This window comes from Primulina eburnea, chromosome 3 (assembly GCF_022965805.1).
Source record: "Primulina eburnea isolate SZY01 chromosome 3, ASM2296580v1, whole genome shotgun sequence".
NCBI classification, from domain to species: domain Eukaryota; kingdom Viridiplantae; phylum Streptophyta; class Magnoliopsida; order Lamiales; family Gesneriaceae; genus Primulina; species Primulina eburnea.
In genome coordinates this window covers 39,065,912-39,084,976 of record NC_133103.1, presented here as the reverse complement: position 1 = coordinate 39,084,976, position 19,065 = coordinate 39,065,912, and the positions used below count along the sequence as shown (strand labels likewise).

General features: G+C 35.6%; 1 protein-coding gene across 1 annotated transcript; it reads right to left on the bottom strand.

The window, feature by feature from the left end:
• Positions 1-15,882: 15,882 nt before the first annotated feature.
• LOC140828492 (probable glucan 1,3-beta-glucosidase A) lies at positions 15,883-18,517 on the bottom strand. Its single transcript, XM_073191436.1, has 8 exons — positions 18,309-18,517; positions 18,077-18,196; positions 17,817-18,002; positions 17,508-17,669; positions 17,251-17,417; positions 16,954-17,103; positions 16,432-16,784; positions 15,883-16,245 (listed from the first exon to the last, which is right to left on the bottom strand). The coding sequence occupies exons 1-8, from the start codon at positions 18,507-18,509 to the stop codon at positions 16,061-16,063; spliced, it is 1,524 nt and encodes a 507-aa protein (XP_073047537.1). The 5' UTR covers positions 18,510-18,517; the 3' UTR covers positions 15,883-16,060.
• Positions 18,518-19,065: the final 548 nt, after the last annotated feature.

Below are 19,065 nucleotides of genomic sequence, written 5' to 3'. Positions count from 1 at the left end.
TAGTTAAGTAAATTCAGTTGTCTTTTGTTTAAAGACTTCAGTTGGCATATTGTTAAACCACCAAAAATTAATTAATCTAACAACCACCTTACCGTTGAAGGTCATGGTCGAACTCTTCCATGCCACCACCGTACGGCACTGTAGCCGCACCGTCTGTCGTCGTAGACCGCTGCCAGAATTATTAAACTATAGCATTCCTTCTGAAAGCAAATCTTTTCAAGGTTTCTACTGCGATTTTGAGAAAAAAAATACAGTCTTCGATCGTGAATTAGATTAGACAATTGAAGAACAAAGGATAATCTAGTAGATTGTTCATAGAGAGTTGCAACAAGAACTATCACTACCTAAACACTTGAATAGTTTGAGTCAGCATTTAGAATGCAAAGATAAACATCTTATGAATGTTTAATTGAATGATTTGGCTTCCCACAAAGAGAGCAAACGGGCCAGTTTAAGCCCCCCATTCTTTCCTCTTCCACTCTGAGTTGTATGATTGGATTGGTAAACCGTCGAATCGAAAAAATTGGGTGCCGAACCTTTGCAGTTAACCCCCATGCGGGAAGTCATACGACGTCTAATAGAGTTTTTATAATGTCCAAAAGTCAACCCACATAAACCACATGCATGTAAATAGATTAAATTGCTTAATTGTTTAATTTAATTAATTTCAAATGTTTATATGATGCATATTATATGGTTAATAGTGTAATTGCATGATTTTAAGAAAACTCTAGATTTTACCCGAATATTCGATAATAGGCTGGGAAATGGGGATTGGAGACGACCAAGATAAAATAAATATTTTTCAATAAATATTTTTGAGGCCTATTAATATGATTAAATATGATTAATTTTTTTTAAAAAATGGTAGGGTTCAAATTGTTTTACGAGACGAGCTCGATTTTATCCGAGAAACTGGTTTTGGGCAAACGACAGACATTTAAAAGATCAAAAGTATTATTTTTGAAAACTAGTTTTTGTAAACTTTTATTTTTTCAAATAAATAGATGTTATTGGGCTTACTTTACCTAATCGCACCCCACGCCAACGATCGTATATTCGAGCGTTTTAAAACGCAAAAGAACGTTTCTAAATTCCTTTGACGCATCATTCAAATCATATTATGCTTGTTTTATATATTTTAGCATGAAAATATTTGAATATAAATCACTTAACGTTTTGATGATTATTTTGAAGTTTTGATGATTTTACGATTTGTTTGAAAACACTATGAATTCTATGGGATATGTTGCCAATACAAGGTGTTTAAGAGATGGAAATAGAGTCCTTTAAAAGTGTAACGTAGTCCTTTAAGAGATGGAAATAGAGTCCTTTAAAGGTGGAACGCAGTCCTTTAAGAGATGGAAATAGAGTCCTAGGTTTTCTAGGGTTTCATAGACTCCTAGGTTTTCTAGGGTTTTATGAAAAAGCTGTGTAATTTTTACTGTCAAAAATGTTTTTTTTTCAAAATGCGGAAATGACACGATATTTTATGATTAAAAAGAAAAAAAACTATTTTGAACGATATGAATTGATTTTGACATAAAGGATATGAAATATCTTTTTTTGGAATATCATAAGGGAGAAGGCCCTAGAGGGAGCTCCTTTGCGAGAAAAGGTCCCAGAGGGAGCCCAACAATCTTATTTCCATTTTACGCCGGTGCCTAGTGTCTGTTCCCATGCGCAATGGTGAGCTAAGACCGATCAGTCAACTAGAGAATAAAGCTAGTCATTTTGAAGGATCAAACTTCATCCAAAATGATAAATGATTGAAAGCTTAACGATTCGACGATTTATTTATGCTTACAAGTTTATTTTAAATAAAAATATGATTTTAATGCATGTGCTTGTATATGTATTATTTGCTACTCATGTTTAGAACGTTCTGAGTTATTAGATTCACTAAGTTTGAATGCTGCAAGTGATGATGATATTGAGGAAGGCGCTGACGCTTGAATAGATCGAGTCCTGCAGACACTCCCAAAAGACATTATTTTCTGCATTAGCTTGATAGTCAAAGTCTTAAAGGATTTTGTTAATGAGTTAATTAGCGATTTTTATGCTTTATTTTGAAAGTAGTTTTATCATGTTATAGGTTGAAGTTGAATGTTGTTAGTCGACGATTTATGGATTTTTATGCACTTGAAATTTTTATGTTAAATTACTTTGATTTACAGAAATGTTAAGTTATTTTAAATGATGAATTTTGAAAGTATGTATGAAAAAAAAATTAGTAGAATTTTAAAGTTAAATGGTAGGAGACGTAAGAGTTGGCACCAGAGCGAAGGATCCCCAAAGGATTGTGTTACTGCCACTCCGAGAAGCTCAAGAAGTCACACATCAAGCATATGAGTTTTTACTGTTTTAAATTTTATATGCTGAATTTTAAATGCCTTTATGATACATGATATAGAGGTTAGATGCATGTTTCAATTAAAATGTTAAATGAATGTTGGTTACGTGGTATGGACGATTTTTACAGAGATGCCTCCTAGACGGGTTCTTCATAGTGATAATGAGGATAGACTGGAGGATTAGATTCTACAGCCTCCACCTAATCTGGATGCTAGTGCCCGTGTACTAGCCGGTATGGCACGTTTACTAGAGCAGCACAGGGGAAATGGTGCGAGGGTCTGACCAGAAGCTGTCTATGAGCCATTTAGGAGGATGGATTCCGCAGATTTTTCTGGCATTACTAATACATTCGTGGCTGAGGGATGGATTAGATATTTAGAGGTGATCTTCCGATATATGTATATGGTGAACGCTGACAGAGTTCTTTGTACCATCTATCTGCAAAACGGAGACACTTCCTTACGATGGGAGAGAGCGAAGCGATGAGTGAATTTAGTGACACTGTCATGGTAGGGTTTCAAGAGGGTGTTCTATGATAAATATTTCACTACCGACATCGTTCGAGGTTGAAGAGAGAGTTTATGAGTCTCCACCAGGGGGACTTGTCTGTTGTTGAGTTTGTGCAGAAGTTTGATAGGGGCTATCATTTTGTGCCCTTGATTGCTAATGATGTTGTGGAGAAGTTACGACACTTCTTGGATCGATTGAGGCCGATGATCCGTCGCGATGTGACGGTCACTGATCCTATTGACTATGTTACTGCCGTTGCTAAAGCTTTTCGAGCCGAGAAATCACTTAAGGATATTGATTGGGAGATGCAGCGTAAGAGGAATCATGCCCAGCAAGCTATTCAGCATAATAAAAAACAATTCACGGGACCACCTAAGAGACCGGGACAGCCGGAACCACAAGGACAACCACCTAAACAAAACGTCCCGAAAACTGCTGAGAATCCACTTTTCAAGGAGTGTGATCGCATCACTATGGAAAGTGAATGTGGGGCACCTACAAGTGCTTCAAGTGTGGAGGAATGGGGCATAAGGCTGGTGATTGCCCAAAGCTCAAGCAACTCCACAACTGGAAGGGCTTACGTGATGCACGCTGAGCAAGCGGAGCCAGACACTACTCTTATTACAAGTACTCCGACTATTTAAGCGTTTTATATTGCTTTATTGGTTAAGATAAAAGCATGGATGCTAGAATTAAATAGAGATACATTGAACTTGATGAATTAAAATTTCATGCTACAAACTCTAGGGTTTAAGAAATTGAATTCTTGCAAACACTAGTTATTTGGATCAAATTGTAAAAGATTGAAATTTTTAGGGCTAAATTGAATTCTATGAAAAAATAATTAATGATAACCTAGTTCAATTCGAAAACTCAAAGGACCAGATAGCAATTTTCGAAAAAAATTTAGGAAAAATTTAGACAAATACGAAATTTCCTAGGACTTAATTGCAAATTTCAAAAATATAAGGTTTCATTTGGTAATTTTAAAAATTTAAGGGGTTAAAATGCTAATATGGGATACTAGAAAGACCTAGTGATATGGAATTTCTAAATTTTATGACCATAATCGAGTATAATGCAAATGTTATCATGACGAATTTTTTTAGCGGGCGTAGCTACTTGTACTTTGCTATATTCTGGAGCTACACATTCTTTAATATTTGAATCCAACAATTTGGAATATTAGTGGATGTGGAGTCGGGATTCAGAGTTGCAGTGCCTTCTAGCGAACAAATGGTCTCTAGTAGCATGGTTAAGGATGTGAAACTTAAATTGCAAAAGATTATTACATGAGCGGACCTTATAGCACTATCAATGACCGAGTTCGATATTATTTTGGGCATGTATTGGCTCACACTGAATGGGTTTTCGGTTGAGGTTAGTGTCTATTAGACCGCCCAACGGGAAATCATTCATCTTTGTGGCTGCACAAAATAATCAAATGATACATATCATTTCTTGCATCCGTGCAAAGAAGCTAATCTGGAGAGGCTGTCAAAGTTTTATTGCTAGTATTATATATGTACCCACTACTGACAGTCGATCGATCGAGGATGTGGAGGTTGTCAAGGACTTTTTGGACGTGTTCCCTGACGATGTTCCTGGCATCCCACCCAAAAGAGAAGTGAAATTCTCTATTGATTTGATGCTCGATATAGTGCCGATCTCTAAGGCAACATATCGATTAGCACCCGCTGAAATGAAGGAATTAAAGGACAAAATTCAAGAACTGTTAAACAAAAGATTTATTCTCCTTAGTTTCTCTCCATGGGCGCGCCAATGTTATTTGTGAAAAAGAAGATGAGACTATGTGGTTGTGCATAAGCTATAGGGAGCTAAATAGAGTGACAGTAAAGAATAAATATCCATTGTCCCGAATCGAGGATTTATTTGATCAATTGCAAGGAGCTTCCGTATTTTCAAAGATAGATCTTAGGTCTAGATATCACCAGTTGAGTTTAATGATTCGGACGTACATAAGACGGCGTTCAGGACATGTTATGGACATTATGAGTTTTTAGTGATGCCGTTTGGGCTGACTAACGCCCTAGCGACCTTCATGGATCTCATGATCGCGTATTTCAGTCGTATCTTGATCAGCTCATTATTGTTTTATCAATGATATCTTGATATTTTCCAAGAGCCGTGATGCGCATGATCAGCATTTAAGGACGACCTTGCAAGTTTTAAGAGATCGAAAATTATATGCAAAGTTCAAAAAGTGAGAGGTCTGACTAGAGAGCGTGGCATTCTTAGGCCACATCGTGTCCAAAGAGGGAGTAGAGGTCGACAATTCTAAGGTCGAGTCAGTTAAGCAGTTGCATGTGTCTAAAATTATGATGGAAATAAGCAGTTTCTTGGGTTTAGCTTGCTACTATCGTAAGTTTATCAAGGGTTTTTCATCCATCGCAGTACCCTTGACGTCATTGACGAAGAAGAATGCAAAATTTTTATGGTGACCGAAGTGTCAAAATAACTTTGATAAGTTGAAACAAGCACTTACTACAGCGCCAGTTTTAGCTATGTCGACAGAGCAAGGGGAATATGTGATATTTACTGATACTTCAAAACTTGGATTGGGCGCCGTTCTCATGCAAAATGACCAAGTCATAACGTATGCGTCTAGAGAACTGAAAGTAAATGAAAAGAATTAGCCGACACATGATCTTGAGCTTGCGGCAGGCGTATTTGCGTTGAAAATTTGGAGGCGCTACTTGTATGGTGAGAAATGCAAGATCTTTACGGATCATAAAAGTCTTAAATATTTCTTCACCCAAAAAAGATTTGAATATGAGACAAAGACGGTGGTTAGATCTTGTTAAGGACTACAAATGTGATATTAGCTACCATCCCGGGAATACCAATGTAGTTGTGGATGCCTTGAGTAGAAAGGGACAGTCTCGGAACATTTCTCAGTACAGAGACCTCTACAATTGGAAATTCAGCGCTTTGATCTCGAATTTTATGCTAGGGGAGAGGTCCCTAATCTCGCTACATTGAGAGTGCATTCCACTTTGCGATATAGAATTCGAGCCGGATAGTCGAATGATGAGCAATGGCAAAAATGAAGACAACGAGATGAATCAAAGGGCATCATGTTATATTTAGGCGAGGATGGAATTGTTAAGTATCGAGGTCGGCTATGGATTCCTAGTGGTGATTCACTTAGAGTTGACATTATGACGGAAGCTCACAGTACCCCTTAGTCCGTTCATCCTGGGAGTACCAAGATGTACAAGGACTTGCAACTTTTATATAGGTGGCCGGGAATGAAAAGAGACATTATGCGCTCTGTATCCGAATGCTTGACATGTCAACAGGTGAATACAGAGCATCAAAGACTTGCAGGAATGCTTCGACCACTCCTCATTCCCGAGTGGAAGTGGGAGAAAATTAATATAGATTTCGTAGTAGGATTGGCAAAGACAGTGAAAGGACTCAATACCATTTGGGTAAGAGTGAACCATCTTACTAAATCATCACATTTCCTACCAGTGAAGACGAATTTTTTCATGACTTAGTATGTGGAGCTATATATTCGAGAAATAATTAGACTGCTTGGGATTCCAGTGTCTATAGTGTCGGACAGAGACACGCCTTTCACTTCCTTGTTTTGGAAGGGTCTACATGCAGCCTCGGGGACTAAGCTACTATTTAATACCGCATTTCATCCTCAGATAGACGGTCAGTCTGAGAGAGTCATACAAATTTTAGAGGATCTAATCCAAGCCTACGTGATCGATTTCCAATAGAGTTGGGAACCAAAGTTACCTCTAGTGGAGTTCACCTACAATAATAGTTATTAATCATCTATAGGAATGGCTCCATAAGAGGCACACTACGGAAGGAAATATAGATCGCCTATCCATTGGGACGAGGTAGGAGAAAGGGCTACAATGGGACCCCAGATAGTTCAGCACACCGTAGAAATGGTCGCCAAGATCCGAGACAAAATGAAAACTGCTCAAATTCAACAAAAGAGCTACGCGGACAAAAAAAAGCTTGATTTCGAGTTTGTAGTAGGTAATCACATGTTTATAAAGATAGCACCTATGAAGGGTGTTATGAGGTTTGGCAAGAAAGACAAACTTAATCCAAGATTCATTGGACCATTTGAGACCCTCGAACGAGTGGGAGCATTAGCATAGCGAGTGGCATTGCCACCTAATCTCGCAGGAGTTCAAAATGTCATCCACATATCAATGCTTCCTAAGTACATGTCAAACCACTCACATGTACTGAACTTTGAGCCATTGCAACTTATGCCAGACCTGTCCTATGAGGAGAGGCATACTCAAATATTGGGTAGACAAGAAAGAAGGTTACGGAACAAGGTGATAAAGATGGTCAAGGTAAAATGGCTAAATCACTCTAAAGAAGAAGACACTTGGGAGACTGAGTTAGAGATTAGGAGTCGCTATCCCGAACTACTCGGCCAACCTTAATGTTGAGGACGAAATTTTATTTAAGGCGGGGAGGATTTGTAACGTCCAAAAGTCAATTTACGTAAACCACATGTATGCAAATGGATTAAATTGCTTAATTGTTTTATTTAATTGATTTTAAATGCTTACATGATGCATATTATATGTTTAAAAGTCTAATTGCATGATATTATGAAAACTGTAGATTTTACCCGAATATTCTACAATAGGCTGGGGAATGGAGACAGGGACGACCAAGATAAAATAAATATTTTTCAATAAATACTTTCAAGGCCAATTTATATGATTGAATATGATTAAATTTTTATAAAAATGGTAGGGTTCAAATTATTTTACTAGATGAGCTCGATTTTATCCGAAAAGCCGATTTTGGGCAAACGATGGAATTTTAAAAGATCAAAAGTATTATTTTCGAAAACTAATTTTTATAAACTTTTATTTTTTAATTAAATAGGTGTTATTGGGCCTAATTTACCTAAGATTGGTAGGCCTAATTGCTCCTAAAAACAAAGGCCCAAAACCTAAGCCCATTAACATGCAAATTTTAAATCTATAAAATAGAAATCCTAGGTTTTTCCAAAGCACATTAAGCCTAAAATTCACACACTTTACACACCAAAAATTAGAAACCTTGAGGAGGAAAAAACAAGGAATTTTCATCGCCCGTTCGTCCTCCTTCGCAGCCCACGCCAATGATCGTAAATTCGAGCGTTCTAAAATGCAAATCATTTTTCTAAGTTCCTTTGATGCATCATTCAAATCATATTATTCTTGTTTTATGCATTTTAGCATGAAAAATATTTGAGTACAAATCACTTAACGTTTTGCTGATTATTTTCAAGTTTTGATGATTTTACGATTTGTTTGAGAACAATATGAATTCTAAGGGACATGTTACTAATACAAGGTGTTTAAGAGATGGAAATAGAGTCGTTTAAAGGTACAACGTAGGCTATAATCGATCTTGGCCGAGGATGGAAGAGTCCTAGGGTTTTCTAGTGTTTCATGGAGTTTTGGCACATGAGGGCTCAGCTAAGAGGAGCAGCTGTACCAGGGCTTAAACCATGGACCTTTTTTGGCCGTGACTTGACTCCAGGAAGAGACCATGAGGTGCTGGACACTGGGCTTGGTGAGGATAAGCGACGCGCAAAAACCCTAGAACTCATGTAGTAAGGGAAGGGGTGCGCAGGCTGTAAGCTTGAACCAGAGGCTTGGTATTGTCCTAGCAGGGGATAGAGGGTCGGCTCAGGGAGGACTAGGTGCTGGTGGCTCATTGGCTTGATAAGGGGAGAGACGCGATCAAGGGCTTCGCATGCACGAGTTTGTGCGACTTGGCTGAGAGCTGGGGCTCAGTGCTGGTCTAGGCTAGGTCAGAGAGTGTTCCAGTGATGGTTAGGAGGGTTTGGACTCGGTGGTTGCTGGAGTAAAAGAGTACTAGTGTGAATTAGAGTCCCTAGTGAAGCTAGGAGAGGGTGTCGCAACTTGTGGCTTGCGCAGGGGACCTTTACATGGGCTGGGAGCTGCGGTGCTGGTCCAAGAGGGTTCAGTATGATCCCTATGGTGTCTGGTCAGGGGCTCTAGGTGGCTCGGCCATGGCTCAAGGAAATTGGGGATTGGCTCGGTGCAAACGAGAAAGGGTTCGATTTATGGTTTAGGAAAAGAGTTGGTTCGAACCATGGTTCACGGGGGTCAGTTCAAGGTTCACGAGGGTTGTTTAGGTATAAAAAGTCGAAGTTTAAAGTTTGGGAAGAAAATATTAAGGTTTGAATTAATTCGGGATTAAAACGCTTTACTGTTTAGTAAATACGAAATTAAATTAAAATCTTGAGTTTATGTCAAATAAAAATATTAAAAATTAAATTTAAGCTTAAATGATTATTTGGGATAGTCTCGAATCAAAAAAAATGAGAAAAATTTGAAATCGAGAATTTTAGGGTCCAAGGGCAAAACAATCATTTTACACCTAGGTAGTACAAAAGGTCTGACAGTATCTCGAAGAATCATAATGAATGCTAAATGATATTTTAAAAACTTTTGTGATGAAATTATGAAATTTTATGATTTATGACAAAGCTTTGCAATTTTCACTGTTAAAAATGTTATTTTATAAATGTGGAAAGGGCACGATATTTTATGATTAAAAAGAAAATGAAAAATATTTTGAAGGATGTTAATTGACTGTGACATAAAGAACATGATATGTGATTTTTTGGAATATCGTGAGGGAGAAGGCCCCAGAGAGAGCCCGTTTACGGGAAAGGGTACCAGAGGGAGCCCGACGATCGTATTTCCATTTTACGTCGGTGCCTAGTGCCCGTCCCCTTGCGCAATGGTGAGCTAAGGCTGATCAGTTGACCAGAGGATAAAGCTAGTCAATTCAAGGATCAAACTTCACCCAAAATGATAAATGATTGAAAGCTTTACGATTTGACGATTTATGATTTATTTATGCTTAAAAGTTTTTTTAAAATAAAGTATGATTTTAATGCATGTGCTTGTATATGTATTATTTTGCTACTCATTTTTAGAACGTGAGTCATTACACTCATTAGGTTTGAATGTTGCAGGTGATGATGATATTGAGGGAAGAACTGAAGTGGAAGGTTGCTAATCGACGATTTAAGGATTTTTATGCACTTGAGATTTTAAATGTTAAATTACTTTGATTTTTGGAAATGTTAAGTTATTTTAAATGGTAAATTTCGAAAGTATGTATGAAAAAAAAAATTAGCAGGATTTTAAAGTTAAAAGATAGGAGACGTAAGAGTTTTAATTGTCAAAACACAATTTTTAAACTTCTGTTAGTCTTTGTGTGGGAGAAAACGATGCTACGAAAATTAAAGGTTACTTCATATACATTTCGATCAATACCTAAAATCATTATTATTTCCTTTATCCGTATATAAGTTAATCAATGCGCTTACTAGGCCCACGTTAAAGCATTATCCAAGGCCTGTAATGATCCAACAACAAAGGGCTGGTATTCAAACAGCAGTGAACCCATTTTGAGACATGAACCTGAAAGCATATGCTACAATGTAGGTGTCCCAATGGTTATGTTTTATATGCATTAACAAATGTTCAGTAACCCCAATTCAAATTTAGTGTAAGTGTCACTACTTTGTGTTACTTTTACAACTTACCTTCATAACATCAGGAGCTTGATCAGGACCATAACCAATTGTCAATTGATATTCACTTTTATGGTTTTCGCTATTCTTAATGTGAATACAAATGGATTTTGATCCCTTCAATCATCTAGATCTCCTCCATAATCAGCTATCACTAAATCCTCGGACGATACCTTCACATATATTGTTAGAGTAAGTTTCTAGCAAGCCAACTTGTGGCTCGGGCTTTTATTGACTCTAATGTAAAACTATGTTTATTTTAATGATATTTTGAGATTTTATTCAATTATGACATTATACTTTATCTGTATACCCATGCAAGCTGAATAGATAAAGTCTTTGAATATACAATAGGTACCATGAGATATGTCTCTCAATGTAAGATCATGAAAATCATTATCAAGTGTACCGTATATTCTAAACAGGTTTCTAGTTGAATCATCTACATAAAAAAAGGATAAAGATCGCTTGAACTCGACACTAGCATATGTGATGTAAACGCCATGTTTCATTGGCAAGGGTCTGGAGATATCCATTCAAACAGATGAGTGACCATATGATGATGCACTGAACAACCCTCTATCGGACTGTTCAAGTGGTTCTCACTTATCAAGTGGAATAGTCCGTAGTTATGGTTCTACACCATTAGTTCGTTAACACAGGACAATGTAGGGTCTATATGTAATAGCATGCACACTTTGATCTGTTTACCAACTCTATTGAGGGTTTCAGTTAGTGAGGTTGGATGTAGTTTCGAAATACGTAAGAGAAAATGCATTGTAGTCGGGGATTCACCATTTACCTAAAGGTAAAGATATCTTATGTGGTTTGATGAGTAAATAGTGCAAAAATCTCTAGTCAGAGTAAGACATGTGCAGTTTCAAAACGTGTTTCCTTAGTTACACATACCATGACACTATTACTCAAAGATAATTCACATCGTTATCGAATTTATATACAAATCTCGATATACCAATAGTTGCATGTTTGATCGGGATATATGTGTTGAAGGGACAGTACTGTATGCTAATCATGACTAAAGGTTCTTGCATGCACTATCAGTGATACTTAGGTGATCATGAAACGATGCTACTAGATGCTCTTACCATGATCCGATTTGTGTAATCAGAAATGAAAACTGACATTCTTGATCAAAGTGTTGATGAAAATGATGAAGCTAACTAAGGTAAGCCCGGATAATAATAAATATTATTCTGAATCACATGGAGATGTGAATCAATGGCTAGCGGTATTCCTGAGCCATTGAGGGGGTCACACAGATATAGCTTGACCTGTTGTGCATTTTAAAAGATTTGAGTTGCACCATTACCACCAGATATAGCTTCTGGTAAAGCGATAAGCGTTCGGTCCTACAATTGGTATCAGAGCCAAGGTCACGGGTTCGATTTCCATTGATTGCAAGGAATGTAATTATTGGGAGGGAGATTGTAGGGTGCAATAATTCTCCCTTCTTGATAGAGAGATCGAACCGTAATGCTTGAGCTGTTGTGCAGTTTAAAAGATTTGAGTTGCACCATTACCACCAGCTATAACTTTTGGTAAAGCGACAAACGCTCGGTCCTACACACAGGTATCGGATTCCGTGTTCTCGTTGACAAAGTCAAAGTTCAAGGAGTTGAAATTTGGTGACTATAGATTGATGGAGATAAAAAAAAAAAAAAAAAAAAAAAAGCTTATAAAAGAGTTTATAAGTGGATTCCAAAAAATGGAAGAAATGAAACTTAGCTTAATTGCTAAATAAGGAAGGAGAGTGGAACTGCCAGTTTTGTGAAGGAGTTCCCTAAACTAACAGTCGCCCAATATGGTAAGTCAAAATTTTGATCTTTGAAATTTTTATTTTCATTATATGAACGAGAGTTGTATCTTTGATACATCGGCGCTCTCGGGTCATCGATTGAAGTTATAATGAGTTTGGAATAATTTATTTAGTAAATTGAGAATTTAATAATTAAATGATTGTAGTAATATTGATGACTATTATAAATTCTCATAAATATTCTAGAGGAATTTAGAATTAAATTAACCAAAGAGTTAATTTTATAAATTAAATAATGGTTATTTAATTTAATATACATATATGTTTTATATGTTGATATAAAATATGTGTATGTAAATATAAATATATGGTATTAATATACCATGTATCATCAAAAGTTGATTAAAATAATAAATATTAATAAAATGGGAATTTAAAATTAATGAAATATGTAGAGTCCTAGTTCCACAAGGACTAAGAATCATTGTGGAAGAGGGACTCCTAAATTGGATTACCAATCTCACTCTATATATACACCATGAGGGGCCATAAATCGATATTGAAAGAATTGCACACAAGTTTTGCACAGAAAGACATCAAAAACTCTCTTCCTTTTGCTCTTTCAACTCTCAGCGACCTTGATATTTGCAAGGAAAAAATTTTGCCATCTTGTTCCTTCCGTCACCGTCGTCGTTACAACGTGTTTGGATTTTGCAAATTCGGATGCTACAGTCTTAACGCACATATCGCTCGTGATTTCTAGTGCAGTCCAAGTGAGGAACACAGCTTCTGATCGTAGACTTGATTAGACGATAAAAACAAGAGTTCCGTTCGTATGGATTAACAAGAAGTGCTATCTTCGCTTAAAAATCGAAATAATTTGGAGTCCAGTGTTTTATATGCACAGGTATAAATTCTATACGCCCTATGAATATATTTTTAAATACACGACGCCCAAGCAACGTTTCGATTGTCGAAAAACAAAATTTCAAACTTCCGCTGCGTCTTGGATGCGAGAATTCAATGTCATAACATATATCACACAATAGAACAAGGAACTATGATAATGTATACAAAGATTTGCTCATTAGATCTATGTTAGACTCCTGCGTGTTTCAAATGCAACTTAGCATCAAAATTCTAGGGGTGATTCGTACAGCTTGAAGAAACATATCTCATGCATGGTTGTATATTTTCACTAGTAGAATTTTTGGTTTTACTTCGCCAATGGTTATTTCGGTTTTTATTAATTATGAAGTATTATTTATATACCAATCAACTTCGATAATAACACTGACGAAGTAAAACATTATTTTTTACTTCACAATTTAAAAAACACGGGCTTCACTTCTTATTTTTTGTAACATTTTACTTCGACAAAGTAGTTTTGATGAAGTAAAAAGTAAAAAAAAAATTGAAATTTATATTTAGTGAAGTAAAACAATGAACCATAATTTTAATTTATTTCTCTTAAATTATCTCTTTATTTAATAATGAACTAATAAAATACAAAATAACTCGTCATATTAATTATTTCACTACAATACAAAAAATGAAGTCTTTTAAATCTACTACTAAATTAAATGATGAAGTAATAAAATACAAAATAAATCGTCATATTAAAATTGTGTCAAAGTTAAAGAAAGAATGTACTTCACCACAATTCAATAATTGTGAAGTCGTTCTCTATTAATTACTTCACTACAATACAAAAAAATGAAATCTTTTAAATCTACTACTCCATATATCGTTAAATATAAATTGTGAAGTAACTCGTCATAATAATTATCTCACTACAATAAAAAAAAATGAAGTCTTTTAAATATACTATTAAATTAAATGATGCAGTAATAAAATATAAAATAACTCGTCATATAAAAATTGTGTCGAAGTTAAAGAAATAATTTATTTCACCACAATTCAATAATTGTGAGTCGTTCTCTATTAATTATTTCACCATAATACCAAAAATAAAGTTTTTAAAATCTACTACTTTGTCATTAAATGTAAATTGTGAAGTAACAAAATATTAAATATTACAAACAAAAAACAAATCTATTAATGACGGTTTTTAACGAATTGTCGCAAATATTTGCAACAGTTCTCACCAAAAGCATCACCATATAATATTTTGCGACGGTTTTTAACTATTTAATTAAAATCGTCGCTAATCAACGATATGTTTACTTAAAACCGTCGCTAATAGCGACTGTTTTATCAAAAACTGTCGCAAATTACCTATAAATATCCGCCTCTTTACTCTATTTTCTCCGCACTGCTTCATCTTCGATCGGTCCATTTTTCTCTCTTGGTCGATTTTAATTTTGCTTTTAAGGTAAATTTTTTTTTGTTTCAATTTTTAATTTATGATCATGAATTTAAAAATATGATATTTAGTTGAGTTGAGGAGATTATTTAAATATATACAAATAATTATAAAATTAAAGATTATTTATTGAATTATAAAACTATATTTAAAAAATATAAATAGTGACGGTTTTGACAAAAAGCATCGCTAATTAGCCCCGATTTTAGCAAAATACCGTCGTTAATTAGCAACGATTTTTGGCTTAAACCGTCGCTAATTGTTACTCAATAACCATCACTAATTGGGCTCCGTCACTGATTTAGATCCATTACATCGAAGCCGTTCACATCAATTACTTCACAAAAATAAAAAACCTATCAAGTTATACAACACATTTACTTCATCATTCAATGTAAACTATGCAGTTATATATAAGATATTATTTCTGCACTTTACGAAATCGATGACGTAGAAGACGTTATTTTACTTCGGCGTCAGTCTGATTCCGGACCAGTTTTCCCTCATTGAACCGGCCAAAGACTTCGTTAATTTCTTGGATACGACTTCGGTGATAATGTGAAGTAAAATGATGCCCTATTACTTCACGTGGGTCTACTTCTTCAAATATCTTCTTATGACTTCATTGAATATGCAAAGAAAATCAAGGAAATTCTTCTATTGTTTATTTCCATATAGCACTTGACTTCAGGTGTTGCTACTTGTGCTGTGATAGGATATCATATCCTATAATAATGTTATGAATAAGCTCTATTATCAACTGTTTCACGGAAATAATTGATGCAAATTGTTAGTAAAGTTATAACTCATTATAACTAGCATATATTGTCCACTTTCTAAAATCTAAATTTTTTGATATTTACTAAAATAATCGTTTTGTCTTTATCTAAAATTTTTGAATTTTTAAATGACTATATCAATCATCCCTATTCTAAAAACTATTGTAAAAAATATCATAGAATGAAAAGGATAAAATTTTCATCAATTCTAAAAAATTACTAAAACTATTTTTTTTTTTTGTTGCGATTTTAAATTTAGAATAATTTTCAGATTCTTTTATACAAAAGTTAATTAACAAGAGAACATTTCAATGTATATACGCCTGGTAGTACTTATATAGCGTGTGGCCAAGCGGGCTTTTGCTGGGCTTAAAATTTTTAAATAATATTATTTATGTATAAGATTTTTTAAATTTTGAGATAAAAAATTTAATTTTGGCCAACTAAAAATATTATTTGATTTTTTTTTGTAAACCTGATTTCGAAACGCTAGGTATACTTTTAGTAGATGAACGATTATCATACAAAGGAATACTTTTATATATAAACATTGACGAAATTGTAATTATAATGATTATTTGGCCAATGTGGACTTAAAATTACATTTTTTTTTTATCAGACATTATCACATATAATTTAAATGACCAATGTTATTTGCATTTCATTTTTATTATCTACGCTCCTTTATGACTAAAGTTGTTCTTATAGTAAAATGGAGCGTATCTAAAGTTGATTCACTGTAGCTTAATGTAATTATTTTGGATCATCCACTGGAGACTCCAGTGATTATATTGGCATTTGTATGACCAATATGCCCATCCAAATGTGGCTCTTCCATACACATTTAACTGAGCACTTGCATATCTTTGGTAGTCTTGCATTCCTGCGTTTTGAACTGCCAATTCACCGGTCCATTCTCCTGCATCAAGAGATGAAATCGTAGGACTCGAGTCAAATATGTGAAGCCTCGCCTTACACACCAAAATTTCAAACTCGATTTATGGAAACAAGCCACAAATTTTCTAGCAAACTGTGTTATTTATTTTGCCATGGTGAATAATGGAGCAAAATAGTTAAAGAAATCCACTGAGAGAAACCAACTTACCTACAAAACTTAGAGGACCATTGGTCTGAGTCACTTGTTGCAAACTATTTGCTCTCTGATTATTGATGTAATCGATGTTCTGTTGGACGTTTAGCGTTGAAAAATAATCCCAGTAAAGATTGTAGTAGTGAACGTCAATGACCGAAAGGGAGAGGCCACCGGCTAGGGGAAGGAGTTCTGTGTTGCTAGCATCTCCCAATCTGTTGGATAAGATGACATAAGCACTTGAAGTATACTTCCTCACTACATTGTATCCTGCTGTATAGTAGTTGCTCAAGTCATCTAAAGTCACCCCTGGTGCTAACGGCTCGTTCATGAGCTCGATCGCTGCTAGACCTATCCGATTACCATACCTGAAACACACAAGACACAAGCTGAGAACACATGCATAGAGGAATGAATCAGCCCATTGCTTGACCAGGGGGCGTGGGACGGGACAAGATTAGGCTGAGGGAGATGATCATCGACCCTCTCCCAAATTATTGAATAGCCCATATGATCTAAATCTTTGTTTTCCAAAACCTTTTAGCAAGAAAATCGATTACTGCAACTGTCTGTGGGATGTACGAGGCACCCCACTCTTGATATCCGTCTCGTGTTCCACTATGATCGTTTCCATTCTGTGATCCCGGAGCTGCATGAAGATCAACTATCACCTTCATATTGTACTGCCTGCATACAATATACCCACATCTTTAATCTAATCAACAAATAAGTACCCTCCGTCATTCATTTGTAATATATAAAAAGAGAGATCCAATTTGCACCCCTGACTAATTCCTACACATTGGCCATATCACGGTTAATCAATACGCTTACTCTGCCCACGTGAAAGCATTATCCAGAGCCTGTAACGAGCCGGCGACAAACGGTTTCGGCGCAGGGTCATACATAATCCACCACCCGACCGGTATTCGAACAGCGGTGAGCCCATTCTGAGACATGAACATGAAATCATCTGCTACAATGTAGGTGCTCCAATGGTTCTGTTTTATATGTAATGACAAAATATTCATTAATCCCAATTCAAATTTTGTGACACCATCACTTATTATACACCTCTCGTTACAAATTACCTTCATTACTGCAGGAGCTTGAGCAGGACCATAACCATTTGTCAACTGATATTCACCTTGTAAGGTGTTCAGAATTGTTAGTACGAATACAGATGGATTTTGGTCCCCCCAATCATTTGGATTCCCTCCATAATCAGCTGTCACTGAATTCCCAGATAAAGCCTTCACATATATCACATAACACAAGAACAAATTTTCAGAATCTATGCATAAATTTTCTCAGTTAGATACCTGTTAAGCATATGTCAGTTCAAGAATGGGATTTCAGCCCAAACACTTCGTTTGTAATACAAATGGAACTAACAATACCTGCAAATAAAGGCCATTAGGTGCAAGAATACGGATTCGGAGAGGATCGGTGTCATTCCTTACAATAACAAAGGTTTCAGTGCTCCCAGGTTGAGTTGCTTGAGCAATCGCTGTTCCACCCATTATCCCGATGAAGTCTTTGTTGAACACTCTGAAGTTGAACGTTCTCTCATCAACTCTCCATAACTACACCAATATGCATTATATTAATACTGATTATAATACGAACAAAAATTATTTTACACAAAACTCTTACATACCCTGAAAGTCTCCCAGCCGGAGGCGGCAGTGCGGTTTGCCACCAAGATGGATCCACCGCCGCTTTCGGCACAGAGATACATGTTCAGACTTGTGGACTTTATCTGCACTTGAGTTCCATCCTGCATTATAACAATCAAAATAACACAATTATTAATTAGTTCAACAGTTTTATATATGATAATTCATTGACTGATCGCATAAACTAAAGAAAATCAAGATTGTATTTATTACAAGAAGATCTTTGTTTGGAATCCCATTAAAGAGATCAGGTGTCATCCAGCCTTCAGCAACAAGCCATGCACCAAGGTTTACTGATTTATAGGGTGGATTCTGTGCACAAGTTCTCTTCAGTATTGCTGCACATAAAATAACAAATGACCACAAACAAATTAAATCAACTCTTTTCATTTTCGTTTTCAAATCTCTTTTCATGGCAAATGGAAAGAGTTATGGGGATATTTATGGAGATACTTCCATGGCTGACCAAGAATTTCTTGTGGGGTCCCATAATCACTTTTTATGAAAAGATGAAGTTAGAATAACTTTATTTTAAAGGCATCTTACTTTCTCAATTTTGAGTACATCTATGTCGTGAGACGATCTCACGAATCTTTATTTGTGAGACGGGTCAATCCTAACGAAATTCAAAATAAAAAACAATATTTTTAGCATAAAAAATAATATTTTTTCATGGATGACCCAAACAAAAGACCAGTCTCACAAAATACGACTCGTAACACCGTTTCATATAAATTTTTGACTTCAATTTTTGTTTGAAATAGAAAACAGTTTCTTTAAACAGAAACTCGATCGACTAGCTATAATTTTGTTGGTTAACCTTTTTCTCTTCCAAATCTGAAGTCACCTAATATCTGCCAAAACAGTATTGTCTTATTTGGTTGTCAAGTGCTGTAGGACCGAGCGCTTACTGCTTTACCAAAAGCTATAGCTAGTAGTAATGGTGCAACTCAAATCTTTTAAACCGCAT